The sequence below is a fragment of the Phoxinus phoxinus genome (assembly GCF_949152265.1).
Source record: "Phoxinus phoxinus genome assembly, chromosome: 11".
NCBI lineage: Eukaryota > Metazoa > Chordata > Actinopteri > Cypriniformes > Leuciscidae > Phoxinus > Phoxinus phoxinus.
In genome coordinates this window covers 4,740,249-4,759,268 of record NC_136886.1, presented here as the reverse complement: position 1 = coordinate 4,759,268, position 19,020 = coordinate 4,740,249, and the positions used below count along the sequence as shown (strand labels likewise).

Genomic DNA, 19,020 nt, shown 5'->3' with positions numbered 1-19,020 from the left:
TACTTGGCATTATGGTCTTGTTATAAAGCACATATAGAACTGAATATTACTGTTTGTAGCATTGAAAACATCTCCATTTCATGTCATGTACAATACCGTTCACAAGTTCGGGGTCAGTATGATTTTATTCAGTAAAGAAAAACGCTTTCTAATAAATAAAATAATTAAATTCTGTTCTTTTAAACTATATTAATCAAAAAAATGTATCACAGTCTCCACAAAAATATTAAGAACATTTGTAACATTGATAATATAATAATAAGAAGAGACTTCAAAAAAAAAAAAAAAATCATACTTGTGAATGGTTGTTTATGTATAATTACCCAAAAAAATTACAATTCTGTTATCTTTTAACCAACTCACTTTGGCTTCCTCCCTCTTTTGGAGGGCGGATGTGTTGCAGTGTTCTTGGGCTGTGGTTTCACTTTCACATCTTGACCTTTCTTGACCTTTTTGACCTCCTTTTGACCTTTCGCCTCCCTCTTATGATCCTTTTGTTCCTTCACCGCCTTTGACTTTCTCGGAAGAATCTCCTTCCCTTCCTTTTGCACCCTTCTCTTTGGTTTAGCGTTGCTCTCTCCATCTTTGTTCCACTCTGACTCAGTCTTGTCTTTTTTCCTTCGTTTCTTCTTCACCCTGGCCCCGCCCCCTCCATCATCCTCCTCACTGTTGATTGATGTAGGGCGGAGACTGTGACTGCTGGCCGCAGACCCAGCCTTTGTGTGAGTCATGCAATGATTGGGCGGCCCTCCGATAATCCGTAACTGTTCTTTGCCCAAGTGGCCGATGGGAAATGTAGTTTGTGCGTTTTGGTCAGAGGCATTTGAGGCAGCAGCGGATGGAGTGTGCTTTAGTACATGGGTGGCAGACATCTGGAAAAACAGGAAACAGATTAGAATTCACTCCTCGAATTAAACACTATTTGTGTTGTTTGAAACAGACACATCAAATACTGTCCTGTCCAGTCAAACCATCTGCTAGTTATCAATAGAACATATGTTTTGGGCAATTTCATGCTGGTTTATTATACATTATATATACTGAACTAAAACAAACTAAAAAAAAGTGATCAGGGTCGACGGACCACGGACAGTGTGAATGCAAAATGAACTGGGGTTGTTTTAACTTTTTAATTCATTCACAGCTCTTTTAAAGAGCACTCAAAGTTTTAAAACACTCTAAGCTGTTTTTATCAGTAGGGTAATACATGCATTACAGGTTTTTTTATGGCACAAAGTGAATGAGCTTTATAATGTATTCAATCCATATTCACTCCTATTTACATATGTGCTCTATCGTAAAAAAATAAATAAAAAAAAATAAAAAAAAAATCGTAGTGCAGTAATGAGATGCCTAATTACACATTACAGGGCAGATTAAATTAAAACCATTCTTCTACTTCAACAGGAAAAAACATTTATGAATTAAACAGAATTCACTGCCATCTGTGAGCTTTGTGTTTCTGGTACACATTTAGCCCCGTATCTCTTATTCCGTGAAGCACGTTTATTTTTAACTACGCCTTAGTGTTGCAGTGCACACGTGGAACAGCGCGCATGTGCAGGCACACACACACACACACACACACCACACATACACACACACAGACGCACTCCCCGACAGGGCATGCGACTGCAGGCAGGTATGGGGATAATGTCAATGAATCACATGCTTTCCAAAGCAAGCGGGCTGGAATCAGGGCCGTCGTCATGGCAACAGGCTCGGGACCAAGCTGTGGGAAGCGGGAACGTAAACACGCAGTCTCCGTGGTAACCCTTTCCTTTCTGGGGTCTAAAAAGCATCAACCTCATTGTTCCTGAAGGTATATTGCCAATATCTACATGGGTGAAAAAAAACACTACTTTTGTACTTAACTGCACTGTAAAGACAACATGAAGTGTAAACGGCAACTTGTTACTGAACTGCTCTTTCCACTTTTGCCCTTACATTGACCTTTTTTTTTTAAATGCTCTCTCTATGCATCACACACATATGCATGCGAAGCTAATGCACGGAAGCAAACACTGCAGACTATTCCCGTGACGTGCTGCAGTATGCATGCTTGCCAGGCAAATCTGCCAACCGCAAGCGCACACACATACACACGTTGCAATCAAATTCCCTATGAATCAATACCAACTCCCAACTCCCAAACGCGACAGCTGCAGTTCAGTCAATGCCAGATCCAAACCTGAACACACCTTGCTCAAATGTGCTTTATAAAACATCCACACACACATCGCTCCTACTATGCATTCACCTCTCCACCAAATGCATGCTAGCAGTCAAGCTAACTGCAATAACAAAAAGCAAAATCATGAAAGAATTCATTGTTTTTGTCCTTTAATTGCTCTACACATCTGTGAACATCCCTAAATAAAGTCCATTGTTTTGCTTATGGATTCAGACAAAACCCGAATAAAATTGCACACTTGGAATGAATGGAAAGACGATATGTTCTTGTGTTAAAAACAGACAGAGAAGAGGAGAAGGCATGGGTCTCAAGGAAACATTTGATCAATTTATTGGACCTTTGCCGAAAAAAATCATCAATTTCTTAAATAAAAAAATTCTTATTGACCACAGACTTTGGTTGGTAGTGTACATGTATAAAATTGTTTCTTACATTTGTAAATAAATTCATATATAGGCATAATGTGTATTTGTAGTTGTAAAGCCTCCTTTGACTTGTTAATCACTTTTTATAAACCTGCAGTGATTTAAAATTGGTCAAAATCAAATAACCATATCACTGGGAATCCCTGCTGGTTCTCCAGGAAAGCCTGATAATGAAGCTCTCAGGGTCGGAAGTGCCTTTTGAATCACTCATCTCGCAGTGAGGAAATAATAAAACTAAATTGGGCTACTTTGATTTGACACCACCAAAATTCAAATCAAAATGTAGATCAGATCATTTGTTGTGAGCACGTTTACATGCACATTTGTACATTGATAACTCACAAAAATCAGCTTATTGAAATAACCCGTTGTGTGGTTTACATGCAAACCAATAACCCGACAACGCAAGTAAACCGCTTTTACAAGACTTAATAAATTAATAAATCAGGTTTTTTCCCGGTAGTAATGTCAAAACGCAATAATTTGCATATCTGACTCAAGAGTATTTTATTTCTTTTGTCAGTTGTGATGTTAAATAAAGCATTAAAAACCGAAGAAGAGTATTGCAACATGTCAGCAGGAAACTTACGGCTCATATATTATCCTCTCATGCAGTTACAGATGAAGCATTTTGATTATACCACTTCTGCATGAGATTTCAAGAAAAGGGTGTGATCAAGAAAGAATGAGTTTGCGATGCATTTCTTCCTCCCTTACTGCAAAATGCTCACTCTGTCTGGATGTGCTTAAATCCACAGTGAGGACGCGTTCATGTCACATATCACATATGAGCACTTCAATAAGCCAACAGAAAGCAGGTTAATGCATTTACATGCTGGGCGAAAATCTAGATGTGACTGATCAGTTTATGGCCTTACTCCGATAAAGGAAAACGGGTTAACACGTTTACATGATCACATGCATTGACTGCTTATTAAGCATAATCAGGTTAAGAATGTGCATGTAAAGGCACTCAAGAGTCATGAACCTTATTGAGAAGTCTCTCAGTGTGAAAATGTTTCTTTGGCCTTTTTTACCTTTTAATCTCTTATTTTTTTTAATCTGCTGGTGTCCCCGACGTGCTTCTATCGTAAATGCGGTGAAATTCAGGTGGTCAGTTTCAAAGCAAAGAACACATGAATCCCGTTGAACACTACATACAACTGACAAAGTGTCAGAGAGGTTGCTATACTGACTACACACAACCATTCTTCACTTCAAGAGATCCCAGCGCTGAGTCTAGATCCTCTGCGCCTGACAGTAGACCAAAAGCCTCGCAGATCCGGCGGACAATCCGACAGATCCACAGAAGTGTCCTCGGCTGGTTTTCCACATAAAGGTGCAAAACGCTGTACATTTCTTGAAACCAGGAAAGACATACTACAAAGTATAACAATGATATGTATTATTTACTGACGCAGCAATAGTTATCAAGGGGGAGCACGAGAGACAGAAGAATTTTGAGTGAAGCTGACATTGATTTATGTTCTGACTAACAGATACATGATCACAACGCTGGCTAGGATTTATTCACAACTTATAAATGTCACAACTGATTCTTTGTACTAATTACTATGGTCTGTGGAAACAGACAGGCACACTGGAATACACAGACATGCCTGATCCATGATAAAAGGCAATTGATCAAAATGTTTAAAGTACTGTATTGTGGATTATTTTAGTGCACACGTAAATTTTCATCAAGGGAACTATTTTCTACCCCCTTAAATCTTGACTTAACTGAAATTTAAATTTTAATACTGATTTCACGCTCCAATGCATTAAACTCCAAGCATATTGCGGCAAAGTTCAACTTTGATCTCGTTTTCCCATGACGTTTTGAAGCACAGCCAATGATTCCTTGACAATTAGCATGATTAGCTGGGTGTTGCTAGCCTGAAAATCAAAACAAGCTGGAAGACAGATTGGATCGAGATGTACAACATCAACATCATGAAAACGGCAAAGTGAATCTTTCTACACAATGCTACACCAAACACCATCTTTATAAGTACTTAAGTTGAATTTTATAAGAAAATTGCTAAACAATATCATTGATTCCTAATCAAACATTAACAAAGCAAAACTTTAAACAAAGTTAAACATTATCATCATCTCAACGTCCTCATCTGAAAGTATCATGAATGGAGGTCAACTAACTGAAGTACTTATCAGACATAGGGGATTTCCACAGACTTCAGACTCGCATCACACACATTACACTTTCTAAGACAATAATCGTTCTTAGCTCTGTTTAACACTTAACTACTGTATAAATCAATTCCATGAATTTCACTGCATATAATAAAGTTACATAAAATATGTTATTCTTATTTCTTAAAATGTTTTTATTAAATTTAAAAAGGTTTAAAAAAATTATGCAAAAGCTTGTGCAAATAAATTCTCTGTATGCTTGATATTAATATGCAGTACAACACTGAAGTAGCACGTGTAGTAGACAAAATATATGTATTGGAGATGCATACTAATACCACGTCTTCACTGACCACTTGCGATTGGATCACCAAAACGAGTGTCAAGTGTATACAGAGCCAATACTTAATAGGAGTTATATGCTAACGCTGTAATATAACAGGCGCACATTAATAAGACATGTAGCAGTAATGTAAACTAAATGCCAATGTAACTGGTTTGCCAAAACTTCAAATTTATATTTCAAGTCAACTTCTTGCACAACATTTACACTGGGTTTAAGTCATACCATGTAGGTGCAGCAGACAGCATATTTGCAGCATATGCCAACTCTAGATATTAAATTCAAAATCTTAGCATTTGCCTATAGGAAAGCAATCTTTGCACCAGCCAGCCTGCACTGACAGAACCTACTCTTCTAGAAAGCATTTGACTCAAGCATCAACTGAGAGCATAAGTAACAGCCGTGCTGTGGTCAGTTATGTCAAACAGACGTTCTCCTGCCTGGTAACTTGTTAACTGTCAGTATAAAAACTCTTTGATTCTTCTTGAGGAAAATCTATCACCAATGTTTTCAATGAAATTTTCCAAACATTTGATCCACCACATGTTTTTATAAGCTTACGCTATGAAGAAATGATCTGTCACCAGTAATTGTGACCATGTACTTGAGATTATAAAATGTATAGTTATGACAAAATCTGATACCGAATGAGCCACATCCAAAGCCATATAAAATGCTTTAATGCTTATAAACAGCCGACAGAATTGTTTATTTAAGAACACACCTTCATCACCTCAATCATTGCAATGCAAGGCATTTTGTTTGAATTTATCAGTCAAAAGAAAATCAAAATTATTATTTACACATCTCCAAATCTAATTCTGGAAAACAACTACATTGAACTAAAGAGTAAAACTTTTATAAATCAAAAGGGCACAGTCAAGGACATTGTCTTAACTAGTCTTAAAATGTAGTCATTATTTTTTAATTCAAGACAAGTCCTAAATTGTTTAAGTCAGTTAAAAGGTAGATCGGCCTAATTTGAATTAGAAGTAAGGCTGATTGCCTATTAGCAAAAAAAAAGCGTGTTGGTCAAACTAGTTCATAAGACACAGTCTTAACATAGTGGCTATGCAACTGCCCACTCGTCTAATTGTGAAAAAGAATTAAAAGTGTTTTAAAAGTCCACAAGAAAGAAAAGAAAAAACACACAAAAGTGAACTTATGAATATCTTGTTTCTCATTGGTAGTGACAGCTATGTTTCCATACAAAGTTCAGAATTTAACATAAAACATTTGCGAATAAAGCATAATTTCCATCCCATGTGTTCAAGAGAACAAAATATTCACTTCATGGGAAATTGGATATCTGTAATAAAATTGGAAGTTGCTGCAATCGGTGAAGCCAATGGCTCTTTTTCCTACATCATAAATGACTTGTGTCTCAGAGCGCACAGATGAAACGCAATAAACGCTGTCATGTTATCTTGCATTCGGATGCCTGATGTTTGTGTATGCAATCGTGTGAGACAGTTCTGGGAGGTCATTATACCAAATATTTTGATGACAGACTTTGAGTCAGGAATTTCAGAATGATCAAACCAAATATTTGAGATGCTGTGCGATGAGGTTAGTCCAGTTATCCAATCACATTCACTGTTGAGGCAAAGTCGCATGAGTTTTTTTGTTGCGCATCGAGGGATTTACTTGGTAAATGTGTTTCCATCAGTTTATGCATATGTCTTCTTATCAGATAAAAATGTATCCACCTCAATTGAACGCATCTTGGTTTTTCTATCGAGTGTTTTTATGCAATATCCCAAAAATGAGCATTAAATCTGGAAGGAAACATAGCTTTTGAGATTAAATGGAGAGCAAATGAAGAACAATATTTTCAGAGGTTTCAGAAGAAAACTGAACACAAACTCTGCTCAGATTTGCCAGCAATCTAAATCCAGAGATTTAATTATGAATTCAACAATTTCTCATCAAATTATTCTATATATATATCGCGAGAGAGAGAGAGAGAGGAGAGAGAGAGAGAGAGAGAGAGAGAGAGAGAGAGAGAGAGAGAGAGAGAGAGAGAGAGAGAGAGAGAGAGAGAGAGAGAGAGAGAGAGAGAGAGAGAGAGAGAGAGAGAGAGAGAGAGAGAGAGAGAGAGAGAGAGAGAGAGAGAGAGAGCTATGCTATCCTCAATTGTATAGCTCTATACACATACTATGTGTCAACATTTTTCTCCTTTGATTATTTTTACTTATCCTAAGGAATTCTAGGACACACATCACAAAGTTGATACTGCTATGCAACATAACTGAGTACTCCCAAATGCCAAAAAAAAAAACTCAATTATCTTCAGGGAGGAAACAGTGTTATCAAAAAAAAAATGTCACAAGCTTTCTTCTCATTTTGCATGCAACTTAAATCCAAACTGAAACCTATAGTCTCAAGTGTTGCCCTCGAGAAAGTTATCATTATGGTTAGTTTACCTACCTAAGAGAAGCTAAGTAAGGGAAAAAACTCAAGCAACAGACTTTGGGTCAGGCATTTCAGAATGATCAAACGAACATTTGAGATGCTGTGCGATGTTAGTCCATTAAAGTCAAATATTAAAGTAAAAAAGAAGGCTAAATCTGAGGATCTTTCTGAAGTATAGCTAAAGAGCCAGGACTAAAAATTATGCTAATGATGACGATAAAAGTGTGAGAGACAGATTGAGGGAACTCTCTCAGAGTGTCTGACAGGAACACATGTGATACACTGACCTGCTTGTCCTTCTTTTGTATTTTCATTTTTTCTTGATCTTTGTGTCTGCGTCTGGAATACAGAGATATAAGGATTCATGAATATAGAAATTAAAACAAATCATAAAAAACAACTGCTAAAATTATTTTAAAAAGCATGGAATGTGAATTCAGAATGCACAATAAAAAAAATAAAGGCAGTCATCTTAGTCGTTGAATTCTTATGACAATAAATAAATAAAGTGGGAAAAGTGCATATTATGAAGACGACTGTAGTAGACATTAATAATGTTTAAGATATATAACTAATGTATATAATATAAATAAATGTATTCTTATTCAACACTTCCTATAACTATTGTTCAAGGTGTATATATTGTATTGGGGTACGACTAGAAGTAATGAGTCAACTTTATTCTATCTCTATCACCACCTGGGACCAAGGGATCGCTTATAACAACAAAAATGTTTTGTTCAAATGAATGAATTGCATTAATAGCAGGTTATAAAAACAAACATGTCCACTTAGGCAGCCTAACTAACTTCAATCTCTTAATGGGTTTGATTAAAATAATTTGAAATAGTTCCAAACATTCACTAAAAGGCCCTGCACTGTCATTGAATAAATAAATAAAAACAGTATGTTTGTACAGTAATTGCAAGCAACATTATTAGCGACATAAAGCCATTTTAATCACAGAATTACATCATAAACCAGACGGGACCCCTGATACTAACTAACCCATTACTTGAGGTAAGACAGCTGTCAGTCTACCTGTGATGCACTGTAATTATATTCAAAAGAAATTTAAGTTTCAACATTAAAACAACATTATTGATAGTGGCATAAATCCATATTATCACAAAATATTCACCATGACCCAGGTGGGACCCTTGACAATAATTAACTTATTGCTTGTGGTAAGACAGGTGTCAGTCTACGTGTCATGCATTTTAATTGCAATGCATACAAAAGAAAAGCATAACATGTTGACACTAAAGCAACATCATTAGTGATAAATCCATATGAACACATTAATTTCAAAAGGGTTACATTATAAACCAGGTGGGCCCCTTGATACTAACTAACCTATTCCTTGAGTTAAGATGGGTGTCAATCTACATGTGCTGCATCTGCATTGTCATTGAATTCAATATAAAAAAAAAATTTTTCGCAGTAATGCAACATTAATAATGCCTTAATTCCATAATAATCATAAAATTACACAATAAACCAGGTGAGACCCCAGAAACTAACTAACCCATTGCTTGAGGTAAGACAGCTGTCAATCTACCTGTGGTGCACTGTAAGTATATTAAAAAGAAAAAGTGTTTAACTAAAGCAACATTATCAGAGACAAATCCATATAAACATCTCCTATGTTTCTGATACACCATAAACCGGATGGGCCTCAGTGATACTAACGAACCCATTCCTTTAGTTTAGACAAAATCAATCTACCTGTGGTGCATTGACATTAAATTAAAAATAATATATAAAGATGTTACAGTACTGCAACATTATTAGTGACAAAAATATATAATAATCACATAATTACCCCAAACACAAACTAAGATACTGATTGAGGTATGATAGGTGTCAACCTACCTGTCATGAATTATAATTGTATAAAAAGTAAAGAATAGCCTAAGTGTTGACACTAACGCAACATCATTGGTGATATAAATATATAAAAAAACAATTTATCTCAAAAGGGTTACATTATAAGCCAGGTGGGCCCCTTGATACTAACTAAGCCTTTCCTGGAGTTAAGACAGGTGTCAATGAAGCTCTGAGGCATTTGCAATGTATAAAAAAAGGAATAGCATAAAGTTGTTAAAGTAATACAACATTATAATGTAAAAAAAAAAATCAATAAATGACACGTTAATTTCAATAGGGATGCAGCAAAAACCATGGGTTGAAGCAAACCACATGAGTGCTAGAAGTTACATTGTTCCCAGTACTTGATAACAGTCATGGGATGCTTTGTGCCTCAACAGATGCCAAACTTGCCTCATAAAACACTCTTATAAAAACACTAACATCGTGTCCCATATACATTAGCCCCTGTAGGGCGCTAGCCAGCTTGCTAACTGTAATGTCACGGCAACGGTGCTCTATATTTCAGGCGTTGCACGCGTGAAGAGCCACTCAAACTCCGCGGAGGGACCGTCAAACGCGACCTCACCTACCTGGACACGCCGGCTCCGGACATCAGCTAGCGCAAAAACCTACGCGTTCCTCTCTCCGCATTTATTTCCAAGGACACTAAACGCCATGACAGTTTAGAAAAATGCATAAAAAATTAGAGGGGGTGGGAGTCGGGGAAGGGAAAAAAAACTCAGAGCAATTTCTTTAATCCTAACGCACAAGAGCAGTTCATTCATGAGGGGATGCGAGAGTTTGACGCGTCCGCGCGCCACCTACCCCGTGCAGTTTTGCGCGCGACGCGTTAAAATAAAAAAAGTTAAAAATGTGCTTACCTAAAATGGCTACTGCGGCAGCCAAAATACAAACAGCTATTATTTGGTGAAGTTTAGCGCTGGCCGCCTGCTACAACAGCCTAACTTGCGTTTAGGCCCGTATTCTCCCGTTCGCCATTGGTCGGTTCTAAGCGCAGCTGGGCCGCTGGATGTTCCTATTGGCCAGCGAGCTGTCACTCAAGCGACGCTGCGCTAAGCTTGTCTGAGAGACACATATCGCCAGCGACCATTGTGTACTTTTAGCTCCTTGTGTGGATGTGGATGTTTTTGCTGTGATTCAAGAGGTTTTTCTTTTTCAGTTCTTCACCGGTGATCGAAAGCACGCGCTGGATTCATTCGCGTTTGTCGCGTCGCGTCCGGAGTGCAAAAACAACGTTCTTGGGTTTTATTTTTCTTCTCGCCTGCATCCACCAATCATGCTGCTTTTTACTCCATCATTACGGCGCATGAGAAAGAGAGAGAGAGAGAGAGGAAAAAAATGTAACATTCCACGTCTTTGCTCATGTTTCATATCCCGGATGTGAGAATAGCAGGGGTTATAATGAGGCGTGTGGGTGAAGCTGCATATGTCCTTGTGATGTGCTCGGTTTCCTGAAGCTCTTTTGAGTATTCCGAATCTGTGTTTGACATAGACAGAAATTCACGTTGTGCATCAAACAGTCTGGTGTATGTCATTGCTGTAATTCAGGCGTACTTGTCTTGCACTGACCAAAAAGTACCATGGTAATATCATGGTACCATTGTTTGGACATGGTGCGGTGCCATGGTCTTCTGGACATCTACTGCGTTTTCTTTGAGTAACGTTACCATGCATTTACAGTAAATTGCATGGTAAGACTATGGTGTCAGATGGTAATACTATGGTACTTTGAAATATACCATGGTGCATGTCATGTATAAAAACCCTGGTAATAGCGTGGCACTTCTTGACATTAGTGCTGGTACCACCACATTCATTTTTAAGTAATTTTGTAAGTAATAACAAAAATGGCATCATATACAACTGTTCAAAAGTTTGGGGTCAGTAAGTTTGTTGTGAAAGAAATGAATACTTTTATTCAGCAAGTATGCACACATTGATAAAGATTGCAGTAATGTTACAAAATATATGTTTCAATTAACTGCTGTTCTATTTTAACTTTTCATGTACAAATCAGGATCATGACACTGAAGTCTGGAGTAATGATGCTGAAAATCAGCTTTGTCGTCACAGGAATAAATTACATGGAAAAAAATATGAAAGTAGAACAGTTCATTTTAAATCGTTATAATATTTCACAATATTACCGTTTCATGTATTTTTTATCAAATAAATGCAGCCTTGGTGAGCATAAGAGACTTCTTTCAAAAACATAAAAAAAATATTTCTGTATAGTTGTTTGCACTTTTTGCATGCAATAAAAATGTTTACTTTATCAGTCTCATCTCCTTTCTTGCTAATGTCTATATTAGTTTATTCTGTGCCATTTATGAGCATTAAACCTGCTGGCACAATACTTTATTCCAGATAAAACTACTTCATATATGTATCTGCATGTATGAATGTACTTGTTTGTAAACTTGCAAAACTTCCCAGGAAATGACAAAAAAGCTGAATTTGGCATCTTCCGCTAAATGTTTCTGGCTGTAGTTGTGGCTTGTAATCGTGTTCTTGGGGGTCTGAGTTGTGCACCGCTGACCCAAACAACCTTATTTACAAAACTCCACCAAGAGCGACTCTAGGACTTTGAGGAGTACACTTCAGCTCTTAGTGGTTGTTCATTTATAAATTAATAATAATAAAATAATTGTTTTTTGTTTTGTTTTGTTTTACATGCAATTTACTTTTTTATGCTTTCTCTTTATAGAATGTCTAAGCATCTCTCATGCCACTATAACCACTATACTTATATTGTAATAAACTATTACAAAGCAAGTAGTTTAGGATGCAAGTTATTTTTGTCAACATATAGGTATTAAAGTGCACTAAATGAGTAATTGTATTGAAAAGTGCAGAATGCACCAGAGCTCACTGTGGAATACTGTTATCCCACAATCATGACCGTTCAGTCTCTTTCTTGACTCCTTATATTATAGACTGCAAAATAAATAAAAAGTACACAAAATATATTACAAAATGCATAACCAAGATGATAATGGTATGCCACTCATTGATAAAAACAATGCCATATGGTTTTAAATGTTTATGCATACTGCATATTATGTCACTACTGTTTTTTAGAAGTTGTAGGTATATAACGCATAGTTCACAGCATGCATTATAGTCAAGGACAAATCTGCTCAAGGCCACAGAAGTGATGCTCGTGGCTCACATCAGACCAGCCTCTGTGTTTTATATATATGAAATCACACCTCCAACAATGGAACCAGTCACTTTCATTGACACAAATGCCCATTTTGCACATAACCATAATATAAGGGCAAACACATGGAATACCTCTGTTGAGTCTGTTTTTAAGGTTGCAGTGAAGGGATGTTCCCCTCGTGTGTGTTCACCTGCACACGTCTCACTTTCACACTGATTGAGGTTCCTCACAGCAGCTGATTTCCAAACCATCTGTTCCTTCACCGCACATATGGTAAACTGACTGGAAGAGATGGAAGCAAAGAAAGAACGATAGAACTATCAGGAAGTCAACTTCCCATCTGTGTGTCCTCTGAGCATGTCTGACCATGACCATTTCAAATCTTGAAGTCTATAGCAAAATGTTTCAATTTTAATCATTGAAATGCATGTTATTATTATTATTATTATTATAATAATTGATCAATAATATTATTATTATTAAATTAAATTAAATGATTCCTTGTTAGTCCTTTACCTTGTTTTTTGGGCATTGTGAGAGTGCATACAGACTAAAATATCAGTATTATTGTAGTCTTTAATTCGTATTTTGAATTTGATTTTATAAGCTTTATAAAGCTTTTTTACTGTGTCTATGTAGTTCTTATTAATTTTTATTTCAGTTTTAGTTATTTTAGTACATTAAGTTAAACTAAATAAAAATAAGTAAGGTTGCCTTGGCAATTATAGCGGAAATAAAAAAAAATGTGTAGCCTATATGTCATTTATTTTAGGTAATGTTTATTTTTATTTCAAGAACATTTTTTTAATGGTTTTAGTATCACTTAACTATAACCCTGCAAAATATGGAGATCAGCTGACACTTTAAGTTTTTTTTTTTTGCTAAGTTTTTTTAATTAATCATACAACAATGTACTGATCCAATAAATACAAAACATATAGTGGAACATGTTCTTAGATGAACTTCACTTGTGGTTACACCCGTGTGACCTTTAGGAGAACTAACTTCATGAATCTAATGAAAACCACTAAAACCCCAGCTGATTAAAAAAGACACCAAAAAATGAAAGAAGAGGAAAGATCCAGCAGCATTTGGGCACAAAAGGAAGCGTCTAAATACTTTAGGGGCCAGATGTAGTTTGGTGTTTATATGCATATTGTGTTACAGTGGTGAAGAGGCTGAGAATGCGCAGGTAAGATGGCATACATGAAGGAAATTATCAGGGCATCTGTTTAGGAGCACGTAACAAATCCCCAAAGCTCCCTGCCTCTCCTTTGGCTCTGAGCCCAGAGTGCCTCTGGCAGGAGTTGAAGAAGTTCATTGATTCTTCAAGCCATAACCACTCCTGCAGTTCATCTTGCTTTACTACAAACTTCATTTTTCTATTTATTTCTTTGTGTTCTCAAGCCTAAACCTCAAATCCAACATCTTTAAAACAGCTGGAACCGGACACAAGTGGTGATAATGTACAACCAGCAGGGGGCAGATGTGGCATTATTTTAGAAAGCAGAGAGGAGCAGAGTCATTTTATCAGACTTTTTCCTCCAGTGAAAATTTCTCAAGGAAGGAATGATTTTTACTTTATTGAATTTTTTTATCGATTCTATATAGACACAATTCTTAAGGTCTTGACTACTTAAAAAGCTACTGAACATTTCCACCATTACTGTCCAGGAAACATACAGGGAGTTCACATATTTTGTGACATGCATAACGGGGCATGATTTCACCCTTTCTTTTTCTTTTTCTTTTTTTTTAAAAACACATCTGTATTAAAACTTGCGTATAATCTATTGCTTTCAGAGAAAATATAGGAAAGTAACATGACAAAACATCAAATCATAAATTAAATAGTAATCAAATACAGTAGTTGATAATAATAGAACTGCATACAATTTTGTTTTATTAAAGAAATTAATACTTTTGTTCAGCAAGGACACATTTGAAATGTTTTCCAACATCATACAGTAAATGTCTTGATTTTTATTTCAAATAAATAATGTTCTTTGAAACTCAAACAGTTCCCAGAAAAATATTAAGCTGTTAATATTAAACTCTTTTCAACATTGATAATAATATGAAATGTTTTTTGAGCAGCAAATCATCATATTAGAATGATTTCTGAAGGATCATGTGACACTGAAGACTGGAGTAATGATGCTGAAAATTCAGCTTTGATCACAAGAATAAATTACATTTTAAAATATATTCAAATAGAAAATAGTTACTTAAAATTGTAAGAATATTTCACAATATATCTATCATTACTGTATATATATATATATATATATGTTTTTATAAATGCAGCCTTGGTGAGCATAAGAGAAGTCTTTTAAAAACATTAAAATATCTTATAGACCCCAAACTTATGAATGGTGTGTAAAGTGTGACAACTTGCCCCACTATAAATGAGACAACCTACCACTCAGATTCACTTGAATGTGTGTTCCCAGCATTACAAAAATTGCTGGAAAAAAAGACGACAGAATTCACAAAAATTATGCCATCCTATATTTGCCTGTCCAAATCTAAACTCAGTATGCAGATCCCATCGAACCCATTAAAAGGAATGATTCCTCCTTCAACACAAGACTGTGTTTGGAAATATGTGGCAAGCAGTACGGTTTAATTCAGACGAGTCATTGGGGGTCTTGGCCAAGCGTCCCACGAGCGCATTCACAGGATATTTAATGGACTTGTACAGTTTGCACGGAAACAGTTCCAAGTTTTTCAGTTCATCCACACTGCCAAATGTTTAGAGCAGCCAAGAAAATATGGAAGATTTCTGAATTTACAGCTTTGATGTGTTTCCTGCCTGGTGTGACAGAGGAGAGAAGTGTGTGTGTGTGTGTATGTGTGTGTGTGTCTCAAATGAACAAAAATGGGAGGAGAAAAGGAGAGAGAGTGAGAAAAGTTAAAGCCGACGAGGGAGCATTGTGAGACCGGCTCAGTACAGGATGAGGGACGGAAGAGAAAGCTACAGTCGCATTTGATGCATTCAGTCGCTTTGCTTTTCGCCCTGTATAAGCAGCTTCTCAGAATCTGGTGTCATTTCTGCCTGCTGGAGAAACACACGCTATCAGGAGTCAACAGACATCTGCTGCTGCAACACACACACACACACACGCACACATGCACGCTGCAGAGATGAGCCCAAATGTGCTTTTGCTTAGTTGTCAGACATAACCCGGCTCTGGAATAGAAGAGCTCTGAACAAGGTAAGACAAACTATTATAAATACAGACTTTTATAATTATATACTGGTTTGAGCAGTCCTGCTTTGTTTTTTCTTTTTAGACAGAAAAAACAGTTGTTTTTCCCATGAAAATGTGAAATTATAGTGTGTTTTTTCAAAGTAATATAAAAATTAGAATGATTCAAACATTTTTACTAATACACGTGTTTCTGGCGGGACTATCTGTTTGCCTGACCAATGGCAGCCAGTGGGAATGTCCAGGAAACCTGTTTGAAAACAATCACTGAACAGTTGATTTCCCATTTAAAGTGAATACGAAATTAAAATATACCTTGTTTACTTTCTAAAGAGATAGTTCACCCCCCCAAAAAAAAACGATCATCATTTACTCACCTTCATGTCGTTCTAAACCGATAAGACTTTCGTTCATCTTTAGAACAAAAATTAAGATCTTCTTGATGAAATCTGAGAGCTTTCTGTCCCTCCATTGACAGTCTTAACTACCACTTTGATGCTTCAAAAAGTTCATAAAGAGATTGTAAAACTAATCCATATGAAATTGAGCGGTTTAGTCAAAATTTTCTGAAGAGACTTGATTGTTTTATATGGTGCACAGAATTAAGTTAGTATTTTATTCACTTATAAACATTCATCAACTCACACATCAGTTGTAGCAAATAGAAGCTCAAGCATGTTCACTTGATGTGCAAGAACCAATGAGGTTCATTCTTGTGTTACGCATCACGTTTGTGCTTCAGCAAGAACCAATGAGGTTCATTCTTGTGTTACGCATCATGTTTGAGCTTCAGCAAGAACCAATGAGGTTCATTCTCGTGTTACGCATCACGTTTGTGCTTCAGCAAGAACCAATGAGGTTCATTCTTGTGTTACGCATCACGTTTGAGCTTCTGCAAGAACCAATTAGGTTCATTCTCGTGTTACGCATCACGTTTGTGCTTCAGCAAGAACCAATGAGGTTCATTCTTGTGTTACGCATCACGTTTGAGCTTCAGCAAGAACCAATGAGGTTCATTCTTGTGTTACGCATCACGTTTGTGCTTCAGCAAGAACCAATGAGGTTCATTCTCGTGTTACGCATCACGTTTGTGCTTCTGCAAGAACCAATTAGGTTCATTCTCGTGTTACGCATCACGTTTGTGCTTCTGCAAGAACCAATGAGGTTCATTCTCGTGTTACGCATCACGTTTGTGCTTCAGCAAGAACCAATGAGGTTCATTCTTGTGTTACGCATCACGTTTGAGCTTCTGCAAGAACCAATTAGGTTTGTTCCCGCACGTCTAGCAGGTTCGGTTGAGCTTCTGTTTATATTTACTGATGAATGTTTAAATGTGAATAAAAGCCTAAATTCAATCAGTTCATCATATAAAGCGATCGTGTCTCTTCAGAAAATTTGGACTAAACCTCTCAATTCATATGGATTAGTATTACGATCTCTATGAAGTTTTTGGAGCATTAAAGTGGTAGTTGCGTAGCTGTCAATGGAGCGACCGAAAGCTCTCAGATTTCATCAAAAGATCTTCATTTGTGTTCAGAAGATGAACGAAAGTCTTACTGGTTTGGACTAACATGAGGGTGAGTATTTTTTGGGTGAACTAACAGAATTTGGGGGTAAACTAACCATTTAAAGCATGTTCTTGTGTTATTATAAACAATTTATCACTTTCAAAGCCATGTTTTCAAAAGACACCTGGGTCAAGGCTGTCAGAATCTCCCCTGCTGCCCTGTGTTTGTATCGCTAAATTAACACCAAACAGACGTCTTTGTGTATCAGTGGTCATCTGCAGCGTTCGGACAGGGATGAGGTTCGCTGCACAGGTTGGCTGAAAGAAAAGCGCCTCAGGCTAAAAACTGAACGCTCTTTTCTCAGTCTGGGGTTCATGTTTATTTTTGCAGCTGCTGGCACGTGCTCTTGGAAAAATGGCAAGTAATAGATCTCTAAGCTAGTGAGAGAGAAAAACAGGGATGTATTTAGGTGATTAACCTTAGGGGGGAAAAAACAATTAACAGACGTCAAAATGTAATATTGGGCATTGTTAACTAATAGACAAAAAAGTCAATATAAGTGTAAGTTAAAATCAAATATAAATAGATACACGTTAAAATCTGTAGATTATGACTTGCACCATAGTCTGTAACAAATGAACCAAACAAAAATTGATGCGTTGATGTGTTCCATTGCTTTGTCGTCGGAAAGTACTGGAATCATGTTTATTCTTTTATTGGGAGAAACTTATTAAATATAATTAAAACCAAAATTATATCTAGCATCTCATTCACTGACAACCAATGCGCTGATAATAAGCTTGCAGACGATTCTGGAATTTCGATCGAATACAGGCTATTTTCGCTGTGTATAAAATACAATATGCTTCAAATGATTATTAATATATGTAAATATGCACTGCTTTAATTACAAGAAAAAAAGATGTTGCGGTGGTGGAAAAAACTAATAAAGAATCACAGCAGCAATCGTTGGTCCCATTGTGAGTGCATTACTGTAAATACGGTTTTTGTTTGTTTATATGAACTGAGTAAAGAGTCTAAATTATTTTCTGGGATAACCGACAGCATGAGATGCTGATGATAGGGCTTAACCTGCATTTAACCTGCAACACTGCTTTAAAGGCAATAAAAGAGACTAGGCCTACAAGCATTTCCAAGAAGACAGATGATGTTTAATACAGCTCTTTGTCATGCGTTAATACAAACCAGCGGTTGTGGAAAAAACCCTCAGACAGGTTCCACTGCCCTCGAAGAATGAGTTCACAGAGAGGCTCCTCACGATTTTCAATTTACACTCCTTCACAGTCCAGTTTAGCTCATCCCTCCATTCTCCTGACTTCCCCACCTCGCTCTCCCTGATGGCCCTTTATGGGAATCTGAAACTCAATTCCCTGTTACAAGACTGCCCCGAAAACCGTGAGACTCAAAATGCAGATTCTTCCTCTCTCTCTCTTTTGTTTCTTACACTTGTCTCCCTTTGTTGGCCTTGTTTCCATTTGAATGGATGCAACACCCTTTGAAAGAATCTGGGAATCTAGAATTCCAATTAAAAACAACAGTTGCTTCATGGAAAGGCAAATAAGTCGACAGCCATTGATGGTCGTGTTACAGGATTGTCATGTTACATTACGAAACTTGTCAAAGATTTGAAGACATGCTATATATCAGAAAGTGTGTGAAGGTCTGTAATTGATCAACTTAAATATGCAA

The 19,020-nt window shown here is 36.7% G+C and overlaps 2 protein-coding genes across 5 annotated transcripts in view; one reads left to right on the top strand and one right to left on the bottom strand.

The window, feature by feature from the left end:
- chd6 (chromodomain helicase DNA binding protein 6) overlaps positions 1 to 10,799 on the bottom strand; it is a 42,268-nt gene extending 31,469 nt beyond the window's left edge. Inside the window, exons 1-4 of one of the 2 annotated variants that reach the window (XM_079629228.1) lie at positions 10,285 to 10,328; positions 9,994 to 10,069; positions 7,819 to 7,870; positions 364 to 872 (exon numbers count right to left, since the gene is read on the bottom strand). In XM_079629228.1, coding sequence (XP_079485354.1) covers positions 364 to 872; positions 7,819 to 7,870; positions 9,994 to 10,016 — 584 coding nt within the window. In that variant the 5' untranslated portion in view covers positions 10,017 to 10,069; positions 10,285 to 10,328. Of the gene's footprint in view, positions 1 to 363; positions 873 to 7,818; positions 7,871 to 9,993; positions 10,070 to 10,284 lie in introns of both variants that reach the window. The other variant, XM_079629229.1, reaches the window with a different exon arrangement.
- Positions 10,800 to 15,543: 4,744 nt separating this feature from the next.
- Positions 15,544 to 19,020, top strand: part of ripor3 (RIPOR family member 3) — a 35,333-nt gene continuing 31,856 nt past the window's right edge. Inside the window, exon 1 of one of the 3 annotated variants that reach the window (XM_079628101.1) lies at positions 15,544 to 15,808. The gene's annotated coding sequence lies outside the window, so the exon portion shown is untranslated. The remainder of the gene's footprint in view (positions 15,809 to 19,020) is intronic. The other 2 variants (XM_079628100.1, XM_079628104.1) reach the window with 2 other exon arrangements.